This window comes from Cynocephalus volans, chromosome 11 (assembly GCF_027409185.1).
Source record: "Cynocephalus volans isolate mCynVol1 chromosome 11, mCynVol1.pri, whole genome shotgun sequence".
In the NCBI taxonomy this organism is placed as follows: Eukaryota; Metazoa; Chordata; class Mammalia; order Dermoptera; family Cynocephalidae; genus Cynocephalus; species Cynocephalus volans.
In genome coordinates, this window is record NC_084470.1 from 59,601,146 (window position 1) to 59,619,391 (window position 18,246).

General features: G+C 42.3%; 1 protein-coding gene across 2 annotated transcripts in view; it reads right to left on the reverse strand.

Moving 5' to 3' along the window:
• Nucleotides 1–18,246, reverse strand: part of USP4 (ubiquitin specific peptidase 4) — a 42,263-nt gene that overhangs the window by 18,135 nt on the left and 5,882 nt on the right. Inside the window, exons 4-10 of one of the 2 annotated variants that reach the window (XM_063114274.1) lie at nt 17,158–17,284; nt 16,360–16,505; nt 16,168–16,229; nt 7,249–7,389; nt 6,270–6,387; nt 2,613–2,786; nt 847–1,005 (exon numbers count right to left, since the gene is read on the reverse strand). In XM_063114274.1, the coding sequence (XP_062970344.1) occupies nt 847–1,005; nt 2,613–2,786; nt 6,270–6,387; nt 7,249–7,389; nt 16,168–16,229; nt 16,360–16,505; nt 17,158–17,284 (927 nt within the window). The remainder of the gene's footprint in view (nt 1–846; nt 1,006–2,612; nt 2,787–6,269; nt 6,388–7,248; nt 7,390–16,167; nt 16,230–16,359; nt 16,506–17,157; nt 17,285–18,246) is intronic. The other variant, XM_063114275.1, reaches the window with a different exon arrangement.

Sequence of the window (18,246 nt, forward strand, 5' to 3'; positions counted from 1 at the left end):
TTTTTCCTGCATCCAGAATAATTCATAGCAAACCCTGAGATGAACCAGGAGGTAGTCTGTACAGACAAGAGCTTGGTCCAGGCTAGGCAGGGCCAGGACCACACTTAGCATACCATATTCACATCATATGACAGCTCTGTGCCCAGTCCCACACTTAATAAGATGTTGACATGGGATCTAAGGGAACAAGAGGCTTGTGTGTCCTCTGATGAGAAACAGAAACTCTGAGATCACTGTGGGCACGCAGACCTGACTAGGGCAAGGACTGCCTCCCATGGTATTTCTAATGATCTAAAGTCCCTTTTGAGAGATTTTAATCTATTCTACAGTTCAGCTAACTCATGTTTGTCCCTTTAAGATCTAAATGCTACTTTAAAGCATTCACATTGATCGTCCCAATGTGACAAGGTAGCTGAAATACTAAATTCCTCTTTCACAGGACAGAAAGTCAAGGCGAACAAGTGTAAATGCCCTAATAATATCAACAACAAATTATTTTAATATTCATAAGTGAATTTTAAAGAGAGCAGTAACAATCCTAAGGGTCCACACTATAGACACTTTAAAGTTTTCAGAGTGCCCTAATTTCTGATTCACCAATGAAATACTAAACAAGCTGACTCTAATTTGAAGAAGCCCAAGAGACAGTATTAAAAGTAATTAGAGTTAGCTCCTTTCTAAACTGGAATGCATTTCTCTGCCAGAGACCATGTCCCATCCCTAGCAACAGTCAATGGCAACCAGTGTCCAGGCACCAACACTCAAAGACCAGAAGAATGTCTCTGCACTCTCAACGGAACGCAGCTTCTTTACAATATTATTGTTCAGACATCTTCAATATCATACCGCATCTGGCCGCCCATTGGCATCCTTTAGCTCCAGGTAGGGCTTCTTCTTTACTCGGTTCAGATCTTCATGCAATCCATCTAGAAGAAAGGCTAATAGCTCCTGAGAGTCTTGTTGCTGGTAGCCAGAAAACTGAGGAGCAAAACGTCCCACTTGTGTCTACAACAAAAGCAACTGCATCAGAAGGCATATGATATAAAGAACCAGTGAAGTCAGATGGAAAATTGTCAACAAAAATAGATTTGCAGAATCAGCTACAGTGAAAGAGAACAACACCTGGTGGAGTAACCCAAATAACTCCTGAAGGGACTAAAGAAGGCCAGTAGTTCCCACCAGAAAGAAGGCTCAGAGCTTGGATGCCTATACCAACTAGCCGCCAAAAAAAAGAAAAAAAAAGTCTCAAAGAGCCAGGACAGTGATGGGTCTGGAACCTGGGCCACTCCTCTATCAGATGGGGGAAGGGTGGCACCCTGGGTAGCCACACCTAAGTACTGACATGAATCCCTCTCCAATGTCCTTCTTTGGTTCAAAATCTTAAACTCCATAAGAATTTTACAAATGATACCTGCATCAGCTAGAGGAATCCTCCTGCACATAACAGCCCTCATATACCTAAATGACTGTTTGCCCAATATTGTTCTCCACCAGTGATCCTCAGAATGTGGTCCCCAACCAGCAGCATCAGCATCAGCATCACCTGGGAGCTTAGGAGAAATGCACATTCTCAGGCCTCGCCCTAGACCTATTCAGTCAGAAACTGTAGGGATAGGTCCAGCAGTCTGTGTTTAATAAGCCTACGGTAGGCACTTGAACTAGTGGCTACCATACCAGACAGTGCAGATACAGAACATGGCCAGCACTGAAGAAGCTCTAGACTACCCCTAACACCCCTAAATACTGTTTGCCAATTATTTATTTACAGTGTGTTGTCATCTAATTCGTTTTTTTTATGACTTAGTATGAACTGTAATTTACATATATTTCCCAGGGATTAATGGGATCAGGGGATGAAAGAGAATTAGTTTTCAATTTCAACAAACCACCTGAGTTTTAAATTTCCTCACTGAGTTAAGGTGCTATTTTTCTTTCCCCTTTGAATCAGAAACATAAATATCTTTTTTACCACGTGATTCATGGAGGCTCCTTGAACCCATGATGTAGGCTAACTAGGATTTGTCAGATCTCAGCCTACGGTGGCAAGGTAATTTCCCCTCAGCAAGAAAAAAATATTTAGGATGATGATGATGGAAAATCCAAGTTACTCCAAGTGCCCATTGCAGTTCACCCATCTCCACCCTACATCTTCCTGGCTGAGGGACCCAAGTGAGTACTGCCCCTCACATCACCTTCCAAGAATGTCAGCCCAAGTCCTAACTTAGGGATGTCCAACTCAAACTACAGGGGACACAGGCTCCAAGGCTCAGAGAACCGAGAAGTGGTCTTCAGATGATACTAGAAGTTAAACTCAGTTTTTATGATCTGGCTTAGGACAGTGATCACTCAAATACTGCCACCACAGAATACAGCATTCTGAGCAACCAAATGACTTCTGGGCATCTCCAGCCCAGAGGTGGGCATTGACGACACTTAAGACAAGTGTGCGCTGAATGACTGAATGACAGAAAAGAAGGGTCTGATGATGTGGTGCTTCTAGTCTCAGATCCCATCTTAATCCCAAGTGCAAGTAAATGAATGCCTCATTACAACACTAATGGGAACAATAACTCCCCAAATGGGAAAAAGGAAGTATACATATCTCAACCTACTTTGAACATGCGAGGTGCCACGTGAGCATCTCTTCCAGACCACATCTGCTTAATGAGCTCTGCATAGGCCTCTGCAATTTCCCCTTTCATCCCCAGAGGGTTGTCTCTGTTGATTTCAGCCTCATACTCATCTTTGAGAAAATAGTCGGTCAGTGGTGCAGTATTGCTCAGGCACTGAAACAGAACATGATCGGCGCTTACCATCCCTTCTAGAAAGTACATGGAAATACAAAATAAACAAAGTTGTAAAGGACCCCTGAGGGGCAACCCCAACAAAATGAAGCACTCAGCAGATTCTCTGAAGGCTCACAACTGTAAGGCATAGATAGCATCTAGGAGACCTAGCTGAAGGACCACCTTGTGGTTAACCTCCTAGAGCCATGGTCTTGGAGGAGCTCACACATACTACTTAAGACTTCATCTCTGAGACAAGCTACCTGAAGGTAAAAGCTGGATAATGTTTTATTCAAGGGAAGATAATAATTTTTTTAAATGGAAGGGACTGGGAAATCCCAGTGTTTCATGAGAAAATGAAATATAAATAAGCTGAAAGAAAAAAAAAAAAAAACCAAACTATAGCCAAACATTATGGGGGGAAAAATCAGGGTAATTAGATAGTATAGAAGCCAATAAATAATATCATTATACATGTATATACTAATTTTAATTCTTCAAATTCAAAAATGAAAGGTACCACATTTTATCAAATGCTTTTTCTGCATGTATGGAGATAATCATATACTATTCTCCTTTATTCTGTTACTATGTTAAATGATACTGATTAATTTTTCAGGTGTTAAACCAACCTAATTCTCTTGGCACAAACTCCACTTGGTTGTGTATGATCACTTTTATTTAGGTATCGTTGAATTTAACTTGCTTTATGTGTGTCTATAGTCATGAGATATAATAATCTAAAATTTTCTTTTTTTTCTTTTTTTTTTTTTTTTAAATTATTGGGCCGGCCCGTGGCTCACTCGGGAGAGTGCGGTGCTGATAACACCAAGGCCCCGGGTTCGGACCCCATATACGGATGGCCGGTTCGCTCACTGGCTGAGCGTGGTGCTGACAACACCAAATCAAGGGTTAAGATCCCCTTACCGGTCATCTTTAAAAAAAAAAAAAAAAAAAAAAAAAAAATTATTTATCAGACTTTGATATCAGAGAATGCTTCCTTGAAAAATGATTTGAGAAGTTGCTCTCCTCTACTCCATGGAAATTTGTACACAATTAGTATCATTTCTTCCTTACCTTTGAATATAATCCCCAGTAAAGCCATCCAGAACAAGAATTTAATTTGTTGTAAGGCTTTTAATTACTGAATCAATTTTCTTAATCAATTTCTTGAACAAATATAGAACTATTCAAATTTTCTATTCCTTCTTGTGTAAGTTTGATAAGTTGTGCTTTTCAAGGCAACTTGTCCATCTCATCTAAATTGTCTAATGTCATACAAAATGTTTTACTATCCTCTAATAATCTTTTTTTTTTTTGACCGGTAAGGAGATCGCAACCCTCGGCATGGTGTGGTCTGCACCACGCTCAGCCAGTGAGCGAACCGGCCATCCCTATATAGGATCCGAACCCATGGCCTTGGCACTACCAGCACCGCACTCTCCTGAGTGAGCCACGGGGCTGGCCCCTCTAATAATCTTTTTAACATCTATAGGATCTACAGTGATGTTCCTTTTTTTCATTCCTAGAACTAGCCATTTGTATATTCTCTATTGTATTCCTGATCAGCCTTCCTAGGAGTTTATCAGTTTTATTAGCTTTTTGGCTGTACTATAAATCTGCTTTGTTTCTCATTAATTTCTGTTCTTATCTCTCATTTCCCTCCTTCTACTTCTTTTGGGTTTTATTTGTTCTTTTCCTAGCATCATGAACTGAAAGCTTAAATCATGGAATTTCAATTTTTTTCTTAATATTATTTATATCTAGAGCTATAAAGTTCATTATTATTATCTTTACTCAACAATTGAGGAAAACTGAGGGTACAAAGAGAAAACTTTTCCATGATAAGCCAAATCTCAGGTCTCCTTTCTTCAGTACTAGGCTATTCCTACCTCACCACAAGGGTTACTTAATCTTTTAATAAATCTTTTATCTTTTCCCTCATACTCCAAGAAACCTCAAAGTTATACTGTAAGTTTTATGAGGACAAAACCATATTTGATAAGCTCACCACTGGGTCCCCACGTATAGTAAAGAATTTTGCCTTGCCCAAAGAGAAGATCTGGCTTTTGCCCTTGGCCTTTGAGAAGTAATCTATTGGTCCTTGGAACATTATGCCTGACAGGAACGTCTGTTTCCCTGGTGGGTCTTGGGTCACACTGGATAATCCAACAATATGATTTTGGTGGGGAGAGGAAAAGACTGACCATATATAGTCATAGGGTAAGGGTTAGCCACTTCAGAAAGACTAACCATGTGACTTAGGGTGGGGGCTTTGGAACACATGGTTATCAGTCCACCTGGGCAATCAATCAATCATGACTAAGTAATAAAGCCCCAATAAAAATTCTGAACAACTCAGAGCACAGTGTTATTACACCAAAGATTTAGATCCCTGTACTGGCAAGCCGCCAAAAAAAAAAAAATTCTGGACACTGAAGCTTGGATGAGCTTCCATGGTTGGCAGCATACTGTGTGTATTGCAAAACATCAATGCCAGGAAAGTAACATGTCCTAACTCCACAGGTGGAGAACAACAGAGGCTCTACATCTGGAACCTTCCTGGACTCTGCCTATTTGCTTCTTCCCTGATTTTAATCTGTGTCCTTTCCCTATAGTAAACCTTCATCAGGAGTATACCAGCTTTAAGTGAGTTCTGTAAGTCTTCTAAGCAAATTATCAAAACTGAGGGTGGTCTTGGGAACCCCAGAACTTGCAGTTGGTTCCAGAAGTGAGGGCAGTCTTGGAGACTGTATCCTCCTAACTTTGTAGTTGGACCTGAACTCCTTGCAGCCCATGTCTATTACAGTGCTGTCACATAGTATATGACCAATATTTAGTGAACAAATAAACAAGGTTTCAAAGGGAGGATTTTAGGATTTTCTCCAGTAAGGGGTACAGGGTAAGACAGGTATCTTTGGTGAAAAGATAGTCAGTCTTCAGCAATGCATAATTTAGCTTGGTGTCAGTTGTTGTAAGTGTCCCTCATCCCATCAGAGACCAACCAGGCAACTATTCCAATACTTTCTAGGGAGATCATACCTTAAAATTCAAAATATTTTTACTGTAAAACCAAACACAGAACTGATAAAGACCAATTTGGGGCCATATACCATGAAGCCATTCTGTATCAACCAGTGGGAGGTGCCCTGACAGAGACTGCTGAGGCAGTAACAAAGTGTGGGTGGAGACCCCTGGGAGAAGATCAACCCAGTACCTTAGCAGGCCACTCCCACCCAAGCTTCAAGACACAGAGTTATTTATTTATTTATTTATTTATTTTATTTTTAAAAAAGATGACCGGTAAGGGGATCTTAACCCTTGACTTGGTGTTGTCAGCACCACGCTCACCAGTGAGCTAACCGGCCATCCCTATATGGAATCCGAACCCGTGGCCTTGGTGTTATCAGCACCACACTCTCCTGAGTGAGCCATGGGCCAGCCCCAACACAGTGTTATTTAAATGGCAGTTCTCCCCTTTACCTGCAAAGCGGAGTTCATGAAGCAGGTGTTCCCCAGGTTTCCGAGTCCACAGAGCCCAGGCTGTATATGAGATGATGGGGGCTCCTGACAATTATATGAAGCAGAGAAGCCAGATCCACTGGAAAACACAACCCACATCAGCAATAAAAGTGGGGAGCACACATGCCCTCGGGATGCCTTTTGGGGCTCCTCTGGAGCCTTTAGAACTTGTATCTGGTAGTAACCCCATGAAGCAAGTTCTCTTTCCTCCCTTCTCCAGACCTACAGGCCTACCCTCGTCCATCTCCCTTTGACTTGGCATGCTAGTAGGTGGTGATACTATTTGAAATTTGAAATTTGAAATTTACTATTTGAAATTAAAGAAATACTATCTGAATTTTCCTCTCTTAGGCTTTGGCAAATGCTAATTTTGCATCCCTCCAGAAGACTGAGTGCCAGGTGACTTTAGGGAAGAATATTTTGGTTACCAAGATCAAGAGCTTTCACCTGCCACACCGCCCACCAGGCCACACCCAGCCTTGACTGGGCCTGAGTGTTTACATACACTCTGTCGCCTCAATCTCTTCTGCCACTCTGTCTATGCTGTGTGGCCGGAACTCCTGAAATGCTTAGAGAAAAGATCACAGCCATCCAGAGGGGAAGCAGGCAGGGCTCTCGCACAGCTGAGAACCATCCCCTGACAGTTATTCTGCCATATGGCCAGTCCATCCCATCACAAACAAATGCAGTGACACCCAAGACCACCAGTGGCTTAGACTGTGGGGAAAACACCAACTCACAGAAGGATAAGCAACTTAAGTGAGAACTAGGAGGCATACTTTACTGTGGGTATGAAATGGAATGAGAAACCACATGCAGCACATTCCCATGGGGAACTCCAACCCCAATATGGTGAATGTAGTAGCAGATGAGCTCTCCAGATACAGCCTGGGAAAGGACTCAGAAGGAAGGGAAGCAAAGTGAAAGGTCCTGCTCTTACCCCCTGCTGACACCGGAACTGTGCATCCCAGAGATGTTAGTGCTATCACCATTTGCAATGGGAGAGGCAGACACTGAGGAATAGGGACTTGCTGATGATTTTGGAGAGGTAGTAAAATTTCTGCTAGGCGCAGTGCTTGATCTGGGAGAGAGAAGCAGAAAACAATGCTACTGACTTTTTGCAAAGAGCAAGCCCTATTTAATGCCTTAGGTCTCTTCTCAAGAAATAAATGTTCTCCATCTTCAGTTACTTAAATTGCAAAAAGACTGTTTTCATGCTACTTCAAGGTAAATTTTATTTAAGTGAGATCAAAAAATTAATTGGTCTTCCTCTCTCATTAGTCTACGTAGTCATACGCTGAATTCATCAATGTGATAAACCACAAAGTTAATCTTCAGGGCATCCTGGTTTGATTTATAAATCATAACTTTCCCTGAATTTTAAGAGCTACCATTGAAAGGCATAGACAAATGACAATAAGAGATGACTTCCTCCAAAAATGATTGACACAAATTAAATCACTGGCTATAAGGACACTAAAATAGGAAAACGGCAATTGTTTTTACTATGCCATTCCAGAGGAATTGCTTTTGTTTCTTCAAATTTGCCAAATGTGAGTAATCTGTTTCAAACTCACGTTTCTATATTTCTCACACTCTTATTTTAGATTTATTTCTTTCAGATAATTAATTCAAGGGCTAATTGCCCCAAATTTTAAATTGTTATCAATTTTATCAATCTTCTACTAGAATCTACATAAGAACATATAGAAAGTCAATCTGTCTGCATTGTTTCAAATATGTTAAAGTGTTATTTTCCTTCTAGAATACTGGGTTATTTTTAGAATACAGAAAATGATTAAGATGTGCTGTTCCAGCACAGTGCGCAGCCTCCATGGAATTTATTCTCAACTAGGGTTCCCTGTGAGAAGAAAGCAAAACATGGCAGCGAAGATAAGGCATGATCCTATAGCCACACCAGCAGTAGGCAGATGTCAGGAAATTATCCAGAGGTCTAAGTGGGCATCAGGAACCGAGTTCTTCTCCACACTCCGAGGTCATAGCAAGGCAGAAAGAAAGAAGATGTCCACAGCCTCTCACCTTCCCATAGGAAAATGTACCTTTCCTAATCCTGAAGAAGTTTTGCTTCACACAACCTCATTCTCATGCTGCAGAGGAGTCCAAGAACTCAGGCAGCTGCATTAAGTGAGATGCATCAAAGCCGAGAGCACTCTCTTCCACCACACAGGAGACTTAAGCATGCATTTCAGGACTGTCCAACATGATGCAGGTATTCCCCAGCCTCCTACACAGGCAAGGGAAGTCTGCTACCCAAGGGTGGTCTGTTATGCAAGGGCAGACTAAATCATCTCAGAACTGGAGACAAGTGTTACAGAGTAGTGAAATCCAAATTTTGATGTACAGAACCTCAAAGTATATGGCCTTACATTCCCTTTTCAATATCTATTCACTGGTAACTTACTCTATTTTCTTGAGCTTAAAACGGGCAAAAATCCATACAAACCAATACATATATGCAAGACCAACCGATTTTTTAAAGAGACATTTCTGGTTGAAAGAAATAAAAAGTATTTTCTATTTGATATTTGTTTAAAATGTTCTAGAATATTCTGCGAGTAGCTTTCAGAGTATATTCAGTCAAAAAGAAACTCAATAATGGATACGTAAGGATATTTTTTATGCTTGAAAATTAACATAATATGATCTTTCTAAAAACTCTACCCTTGACAGAAAAGTCAAAAGGAAGACCTCTGTGTAGAAAAGTGACGTATCTGGAAAATGCTTGGGTGCTGGGTCAGGGGTTCATCACCAGACCTTCAGGCAGCCTCAGAACAAATCCTGGGGCACTGTGGGTTGAGAAATAGGAATCTGTGGGAAATGCCTCAATCTCAGGCACATACATTAGGTGAGGCAAGACCTTGCCCTGAATTCTGATTAGGTCTCATGCCACAAACTTCTGAAAACAGAGGCCATACCTTCAAATAAAAATCCTCCCTGCTCCTAAAAGACACTGAGGTCAAACCTCTGGGTTCCCAGCACCTTTCTACTAAGGTATTTCTTGCTCCCCAGGCATGTCAGGTTGTTATCAACTACAACCCAATTATACCCTGAACCCATTATTGGAGGTAACATCCCCATGCTCAGGCCCAAAGTGAGGCTCTGAGCAAACCAGGCAGAGCTCATACTTGCCCTCTTTGCTACACTGCACTCTACTTGCTTTTCAGATGCTCTCCAGACCGAATGCTGCTCTGAGGAGAGCCCAGCCTTTAAGACTGACCTCAAGTATCCAGATTCTGGCAGCTGGAATTATCATTAAGATAACAGTACACTCTTAAAAGCCATAATCCTCACTGCCTTCCCAACAGCCCAAGTCGTGACCTCTCCACTCAACACTGTTAACCCCATATGCATGCAGAGGAGGCCTTCCCCACCTCAGGAACACTGGCCTCTTCTGGCCCTGGGCAGGCAGCCTTTGAAAGGGATTGTGGTACAGAGCTGACCAAGCCTTACAGACCTCAGCAAGTGAAGTTAAAGAAAGAAAGAGAGATAGAGATAGAGATGAGAGAGAGAGAGAGAGAGAGAGAGAGAGAGAGAGACAGAGAGACAGAGAGAGACAGAGAGAGCGAGAGCGAGACGAGGCCAGGTCAACAAAAATCCTTGGGAAGCACTAACACTAAGACTGGAGCAATCCACAAGGGAAATTATCTGGAAATGTTCACAATTTGCAAGGTGAACCTCACCAGTGAAAAAAAAGATTTATATGTAAATGACAAAAGAATCCATCCATGGAAACAATTTTACTATGTTTTCTCCTGCCAAAAAATAAAATTGACTCTACTGGTAGGTTAAAAAAAAAAAAGTACTGAGCCAACCAGCTTTTTCTAAATGACATATTCACTTGATATATTTTTTCATTTCCCAATTTCAACCTGTTTTCTCTGACAGACAATGCATTACTAAACATGTTTTTTTCCTAATCTAATCTGAGAGTTCGTCTTTGGATTGATGAGTTTAACCCATCTACAGTTATTCTAATACAGTTAATAGCTGGACTTAATTCAGCCTCCTTATTTCATGTTTTCTAATTACCACACTTTTTAGTAATTTTTTTCCTTCTTTCTTGCCTTCCTTCTTTCTTTCCTTTTGCAGGTGTGGCAATTTGCTAGTTGCCTCCTGATAGTTTTCCCTTCTTCCTTAGTTTAAGAACCCCAATTTTTGGCTGAACACCATGCATTCCTGCTAAAAGGCATTCCTCAGCCTTACTTGAAGCCAGGTATTGTCATATAATTGGCCAGAGACATGAGGTTTTATCTGTGATTTCTGGGAAATGTCCTTAAAAGAAAGGGGTATGTCCTTCTCCCCTCTTCCTCCTCCCAGCTACTGGAATGCAGGTCTGATTACTGAAGATCTAACAGTTACCCCGGACCTAAGGTAGTCACCTTTGAAGTAGAAGGCACACACAGTAAAGCAAAAGGACAAAGCAGCTGGATTTCTAATAATGCCATGGAGCTGCTATAGCAGCACTAGCCTGCCCACCTCAGAAATTCTTTTTAGAAAAATATAAGCCTCCATCTTGCTTAACACACTAATTTTCAGGACTTTATTACTTGCCACCAAAACTTTCCTGATACAGCATGTTCCAAAGTAAAAAATTCTATTTTTCTATTTCTAGTAGTTGCTCCATTAACTTATTAGAATGTTTGTATCTTTCCCCATAAATTACTTAAACTTATAACTATTTACCTTTCCCCCCACTCAGGAGAAGTAGTTCAGGACAGTCTCATCTCTCTCTGGTCTTTAATGCCTCCTGTCCCCTTACTTGTCTTCCATGTTGGGATTACCCAGAAATTATTTCTGGATTGTTACGGATATTGGTTGTTTTCTTAAACCTTGCTTATTATTACGAAATTTTTACTGAAGTATTACAAAGAGAAGTACCTACATCATGAATGTACAAAAATCAAGGAATTTGCACCAAATGAATACATCCATGTAAGCAGTACCCAGACCAAGAACAGGACAGCACCAGCCCCCAGGTATCTTCATGCTCCATTCAGTCACACTTCTTCCCAAAGCTAACCACTATCCTGACCTTGTGCACCAAAGGTTGCTTCTACCTGTTATTAATCTTTATAGCAACAGAATCATATAGTACGCCCTGCTTTGTGTCTAGCTTCTTTCGCTCAACATTGTTTATGAGACTCATCATGCTGTTGCACATTGCTGTACAGAACACCATTGTGTGCTACACCACAATTTATCCATTCTACTATTGGTGGATAGTAGGGTTAACTCCAAAGTTTGTGATAGGCAGCGCTATTATGAACATCTGTGAACATGTCTTTAAGTAAACATGAGATTATTTATGTCAGTTGTATGCCTAGGAGTGGGATTGCTGAGTTGTAGACTATACATATAATTCTACATTTTTTTTTTTTGCTTCTTTTTCTATTGGGGTTGTCTGCCTTTTTCTTATTGACTTAGGGTTTCTTTGAAATTCTGGATACCATTAATTTGTCAGACATATGTGTGGCAAATATCTTGAACTCTATGGTTTGCCATTTTACTCTTTGATGAACAGAAGTTTTAAATTTAAAACTCTATTGGGCTGGCTGGTTAGCTCAGTTGGTTAGGACACAGCCTTGTAATGCCAAGGTTACAGGTTCAGATCCCTGATACTGGCCAGGTGCCAAAAAAACAAACAAAAAAAACAACCCACTTCTATCTACTTCCTCTGTAGTTCGTGGTGCTGTGTCTTGCATAAGAAATCTTTGCTTACCATGAGTAACAAGGTCTCTGCTTTTCTAATCAACACAGCTCTTCACTAGCTGTGTACTCTCCCTCATACCTTATGGATTTTACCGCATGCCCCAGGACTCTAGCAGTACTTCTCCCAAGAGGTTTTCAAAGAGGAGTTCTGTATGGAAAACCTTACCAGAGAAAATTTATTATTATTATTATTATTATCATTTGACCGGTATGGGGATCGCAACCCTCGGCATGGTGTGGTCTGCACCACGCTCAGCCAGTGAGCACACCGGCCATCCCTATATAGAATCCAAACCCACAGCCTTGGCACTACCAGTGCTGCACTCTCCCGAGTGAACCACGGGGCCGGCCCAGAGAAAAATTATTTCATCTTCACATTTAAATAATAGTTTAGCAGGATACATAATTCTAGTTTTAAAGTTCTTTTGACCCTGAAAAAGTATCTCTCAGATCCATTGTTGTTATTGAGAAGTTTGATATTAATCTTCTTCTTTTGTCAGTGACTTTTTCTTTCAAAATGATTTGGAATCTTCTCTTCATCTTTGTTGTTAATTTCACTCTACTGTGCCAAAGTGTGGACTTCCTTTCATCTGTCATGATTTGTATTCTTTAAGTTCTTTTTATCTTTTATGACTTCTGAGAAACTCTTGGTCAGTATGTGTGTTTCTTCCAACATTTTCTTCCCTTTGCCCCATCACTTCCTCTCTGCTTCTGAGATCCCTATTATACGGACACTGACATTTCCATATAATACGTATGTATATTGACTTACGGATATATTGCTATTGATACTGACATTCTCCATAGCACCTTTCTTCTTCTTCTTCTTTTTTTTTTAAAAAGATGACCGGTAAGGGGATCTTAACCCTTGACTTGGTGTTGTCAGCACCAAGCTCACCCAGTGAGCAAACCGGCCATCCCTATATGGGATCCGAACCTGTGGCCTTGGTGTTATCAGCACCACACTCTCCCGAGTGAGCCACAGGCCGACCCAGCACCTTTCTTCTATTATCTTCCACCTCTTTTATCTCTTCATAATGCCTTCTAGAATTCTTCAACCTGACCTTCCAACTTACTCATTCAGTCTTTAGATACATCCATTTTGTTACTTGACCCATTCCCTGAATTCTTAGTTTCCAAGTATATGAACTTGTTCCTGTTTCATGTACCTATTTCCTCCTTTTCTTGAAGATATTTATTATGCTTATTTCATCCTCTTATGCAGCTGGGAGCATGAATTCTGCTCCAATTAGCAGAATTAGCACAGGTTATCAATTTGTCATCTTCCTTTCATGCTGACTACCCTTGTCAACCTCTTGTCTGGCTCCCTGGAGCCACTCACCAGATGAGATTGCATTGCTCCCCACTCCTCGCATCCTTCCAATGGGCTCCTATCTCGCCTAGAGGCAACACTAGAACCCAACTCACACAAGGACCTACTCACCTCCCAGGCCTCACCCTCCTCCACCACCCTATCATCTCCCTAGCTCTGGCCACAACAAACTCCCACTAGTCTGCCACCAAGCCTGCTTCTGCCTCAAAACTTCTGCAGCTGCTGTCACCTCTGCCTCACAATGCTAGTGTCCCCATTAAGCACCACATTCACTGCTGACTTGCTCGCCTTTTTTTTTTTTTTTTTTAAAAAGATGACCGGTAAAGGGATCTTAACCCTTGACTTGATGTTGTCAGCACCACGCTCTCCCGAGTGAGCTAACCAGCCATCCCTATATAGGGATCCGAACCCATAGCCTTGGTGTTATCAGCACGACACTCTCTCAAGTGAGCCACAGGCTGGCCCTTGCTCACCTCTTTTATAACCATGTTCAAATGACACCTCACTGGGCCTCCCCATCATCTTATTTTTTTTTAAATTTTTTATTTTTTTAAAAGATGACCAGTAAGGGGATCTTAACCCTTGACCTGATGTTGTCAGCACCACGCTCAGCCAGTAAGCTAACTGGCCATCCCTATATGGGATCCAAACCTAGGGCCTTGGTGTTATCAGCACCACACTCTCCCAAGTGAGCCACAGGCCAGCCCTCATCATCTTGTTTAAATCTGCCCCTTCCCAAAGTCTAAGGCTCTCTTATTCTATTCCCTGATTTTTTCCCACAGTACTTACAAACCATCAGACATTGGCTTTTCTTTTTTATCTATTTTCTGCTCTTTGAGGATAAAGACTTTACCTGTTTTATCACTGCATCCCCAGCACCTACAACAGTGTCTGGCTCTATGTAGGAGAGTGGGGAGGAAAATGTGCCTCAGGAATTCCACTCTGGGCTCACTCCCTGTTGGCCACACCTTACCAGGAGACTAACCTTCAGGGAATTTCACTGAGGCACTGCTCTTTTCCAAAAGCTATCTTCTTCACTGGAATCTCTTGGGCCTCAGGGTGTGGAGGGACAGGGAGAAGCCATGCTGGGAAGGGGAAAAGGAACAACTAAAATCGTCTCCCCAGGCCAGGATACCAGCCCTCTTCTGCTCTGAGATACCAACCCTACCTCATAAACTCATCTTCTATCTCCCAGGGAGTTCTAACAGTTTTATGTTATGTTCTCTCAGTTCTATGGCATTTCCAGTTTCAAGAAGGGAGTTGGCTGTCTGGGCTAATGTATTAGTTTCCTACTGCTGCTGTCACAAATTACCACAAACTCGGTGGCTTAAAACAACACAAATTTATTATCTTATAGTTCTGTTTTTTTTTTTTTTGTCTTTTTGTGACCGGTAAGGGGATCGCAACCCTTGTGTGGTGTCGCCCGCACCGCGCTCAGCCAGTGAGCGCACCGGCCATTCATTCCTATATAGGATCCGAACCCGCGGCGGGCGCACCACTGTGCTCCCAAGCGCTGCACTCTCCCGAGTGTGCCATGGGGCCAGCCCTATTATCTCATAGTTCTAAAGGTCAGAAATCCAAAATGGTTCTCTCTGAGCTAAAATCGAGGTATTAGCAGGGCTGTATTTCTTTGTGGAGGCTTTAGGGACTTCTAGAGGCTGCCCGTATTCCTTGGCTCATGGCCAATGGACCCTCTCACATTTCATCTCTGACTCTGCCTCTGTCCTCACACCTCCTTCCGTTACTCTCCTGCCTCCCTCTTTCACTCACAAGGACCCTTATATTACATTGGGCCTACCTGGATAATCTCCCCATCTCAAGCTCTTTAATCACATCTGCAAAGTCCCTTTTTCTATGTAACCTAAGACTTTCATAGGTTCTGGGGATTATGACATGGACATCTTGGAGGGTGGAAGGGAGATTATCCTGCCTACCACAGTTATTTTGTCATCCTGGCAGAAACCGGCGACCAGGGTTTCTTAAACTGGTGTACGTGGCTGGGCTTCAAGAGCACTGTAAAATCCTTGAAACCGCAAAATGTTTGTATGTTTGTGCATGTTTCTCAAAAGAAGGTTTGTAGTTTCCCTGTTTCTCAAATTGGCTATGAGCCCATCACTACGTAATAGTCGCTCACAGTCCAAGACCTAACTGAGGGAAATGAGCAGAACCCAACACTGTCCTCACACCTATCAGAACACAGACATCATTTCTCGCTCTTATACCATGAGGAAAATTCATTACTTCTTTCTCTCTCCTTCTAAGGACATGCACAATTCCACACAGCACATGAACATCTCCTGAAATAGATGTGCCAAGTTTAGCAGCTGATCAATTCCCCAGCAAACTCCAAGGACAACAATAAATAACAGGTCACTGGGAGAGTGGGGTGGGATCAAACTATGACCCTTAAGTCATACAAGACCCTATGCCTGAGCCCTCCTCTTTTCCATCGAAGCCTCTAACTACAGATGGAGAAAATATAAGAGCTTGAAAAACAAAGCCACTTCTTGGAAAAGCAGCAATTTCAGATCCTGGTCCTTCTTTTCCTTCTCTTATTCTCAACGAGGAGCGGCTCACTGCCATGCTGAGACCCCCCTGTCAGGTTTCTGTTAGATGGCTGTCCAGCACGCTGCTTACCAAAGACCAGGTCTTCATTCAGGATTATGGGCTCTGGATATGAAACTCAGTATGTTTTTTCATCTGATTCAGAACTATTTTTCTTAGTAACTGCCTGAGGAAAGAATGTCTCTCTTACACCTGTGAGCCCAGCCACAAGGGAGAAAAAAGTTCACTTACTTTGATAGCAGGGTCTGCCTGGGCCATGTGCCATCTTCATTTTGGGGCTCAATTACTAGCACCTGAGTGAAAGGGGAAACCAAATGAGGAGAGTGCAAATGACCCCAGTTCTAACATACATAACATCAGAAGGTATCTAGCCACACACCCTGGGCACAGCTACCTGCTGGGGCATGGCCTGGGCCCTCCTACCTGACCCTGGTATAGACCAGCATCCTGGACAGTGTTGTCTAGCTTGCTCAACTGCTCATAGGTGTTGCTCATGTATTTGTTCCAGAGCCGTGTTTCACGCTCTGCAGGGATGTTGAACAGCTTCCGCATCTCCTTCTCGATGGTTGCTAGGGACAGGCAGAAACATCACTCAGGACTTTCTCCAGCTGCAAGACTAAAGACAGCCATGGCCAACTAATTTTCATCCTCCTTCCTTTTCAGATGCTCATAGGTGCTTTGTATCAAAAGTTCTAACTGGGATAAAATGTAGGGGGAAAAAAGTTTTAACTGATCTTCACACACTGGTGATTTCTAAGGCTAGTCATCTTCCATGGGTATCACTCACGCTCATATGACCGGAAACCTTTCAGATGCTTCTTCTCTGATGATGTGGGTCCCACTTACAGCACAGAAGTAACACAGAAAGTGAGAAAGCTTATCACTGGAGTTAAGACAGATCTGGTTTGAAAAGCCAGCTCTGCCACTTTGTTACTGAGATTTTTTAATAAGTTACTTTTTAACTTCTCTGAATTTGCATTTCTTCATCTTAATTAACAAATGTCAAATGGCCAAGGCCCAAATCCAGTGATCTATAGAACATGATCATCAGGCTTGGCTCTCCAAGAATTCCCTGCAGAACTGACTCCAGGTCTGGACTGGCAACTACAGCCTGAGATAATCCAAGTAACAAGTCTCAAGAGGGCACCGCAGTCTGCCTTCTATCAGTCACAATGCCTGCACTCTCTCACCAATACCCAGGGCCCGAGCCCAGCTGCTCACCAATGGTGTCTGCTTTGCTGAAATGGCAACTCAGCACATTAGTGGGGTCGCTGTTCTCACAGAGCTTCAGTTCCAGCAAATACACCTCCACTTTGCAGTGCTTGACAAAGAGGCCATGCTCCACGACCTGTGAACAAGAGGCAGGGATAAAGGAGCAGTGGCTCCACACCTGGGCAGTACTAGAAGCAACATATCTCATCAGTAGCAAAAGGAAGAAACTTCATGATAATCAGTTTCCTTCAATGATCAGGGGATCAAAAGAACAGATTTTCAAAGCCACCAGCACCCATCCTAGGAGTTTAAAAATCGTTTTCCACTCATTAGGACTAACGAAGAGCACCTTAATGGGATTGGAGAGAGACCTATCCCTTCCCAGTTTTAATGCCACACCAGGCAGGTCTCAGGAGGTCAGCTTTGAACAAAAAGGATGTGTTTCAGACTCAGCAAAAGTAAACTCTAAACAACTACTATTTACCCTTAAAATATATGCCTGACTATACAGACAAATCATTTTTCATATCTACCACATAGCACTGGGACTGCCACCAGATGGTCATTATCAAAAGCTAATTAACTCATTAATTCAGAAATAATTACTAGAAAAAGAAGAGCCACACTTGCCAATAAAGCCAGATACCGCATAAAGAGGAAGTCATCGTTCATCTCTAAGTGGGGATTATGATGCCTCCCTGCAATTAGAGGACTAGAGAAATAGGTAAAGCACTGGGCAGAATGGTCACCACATGGCAGCACTGTGCACATTATGGGATGTCTGCAGGAGGCTGGCATGCCCATAACCTATTGATCCGTAACCCCTCTCATAGTCCCAGGTTTCAAGCTAGAGAAAAAGATGAGTCCAGAAGCATGGACTCAGGACTGCAGCTCTCTCCTACCCTGATAAGAAAGGGACTATACACCTGGCAGAGTGAGAAATTTACCCAGTGCTTGAATATCAGCAGGCACATGGGCTCTTGTGATTTCTCCTCTGGTAGGACAAGCAAACAACTGTGGGAGTCAGGGTGGTGGTGGTCTAATGCGTCCTGTCTACCAGAGGTGTTAGCAATCTGGGTTCTGTCCCAGGGCCTGACT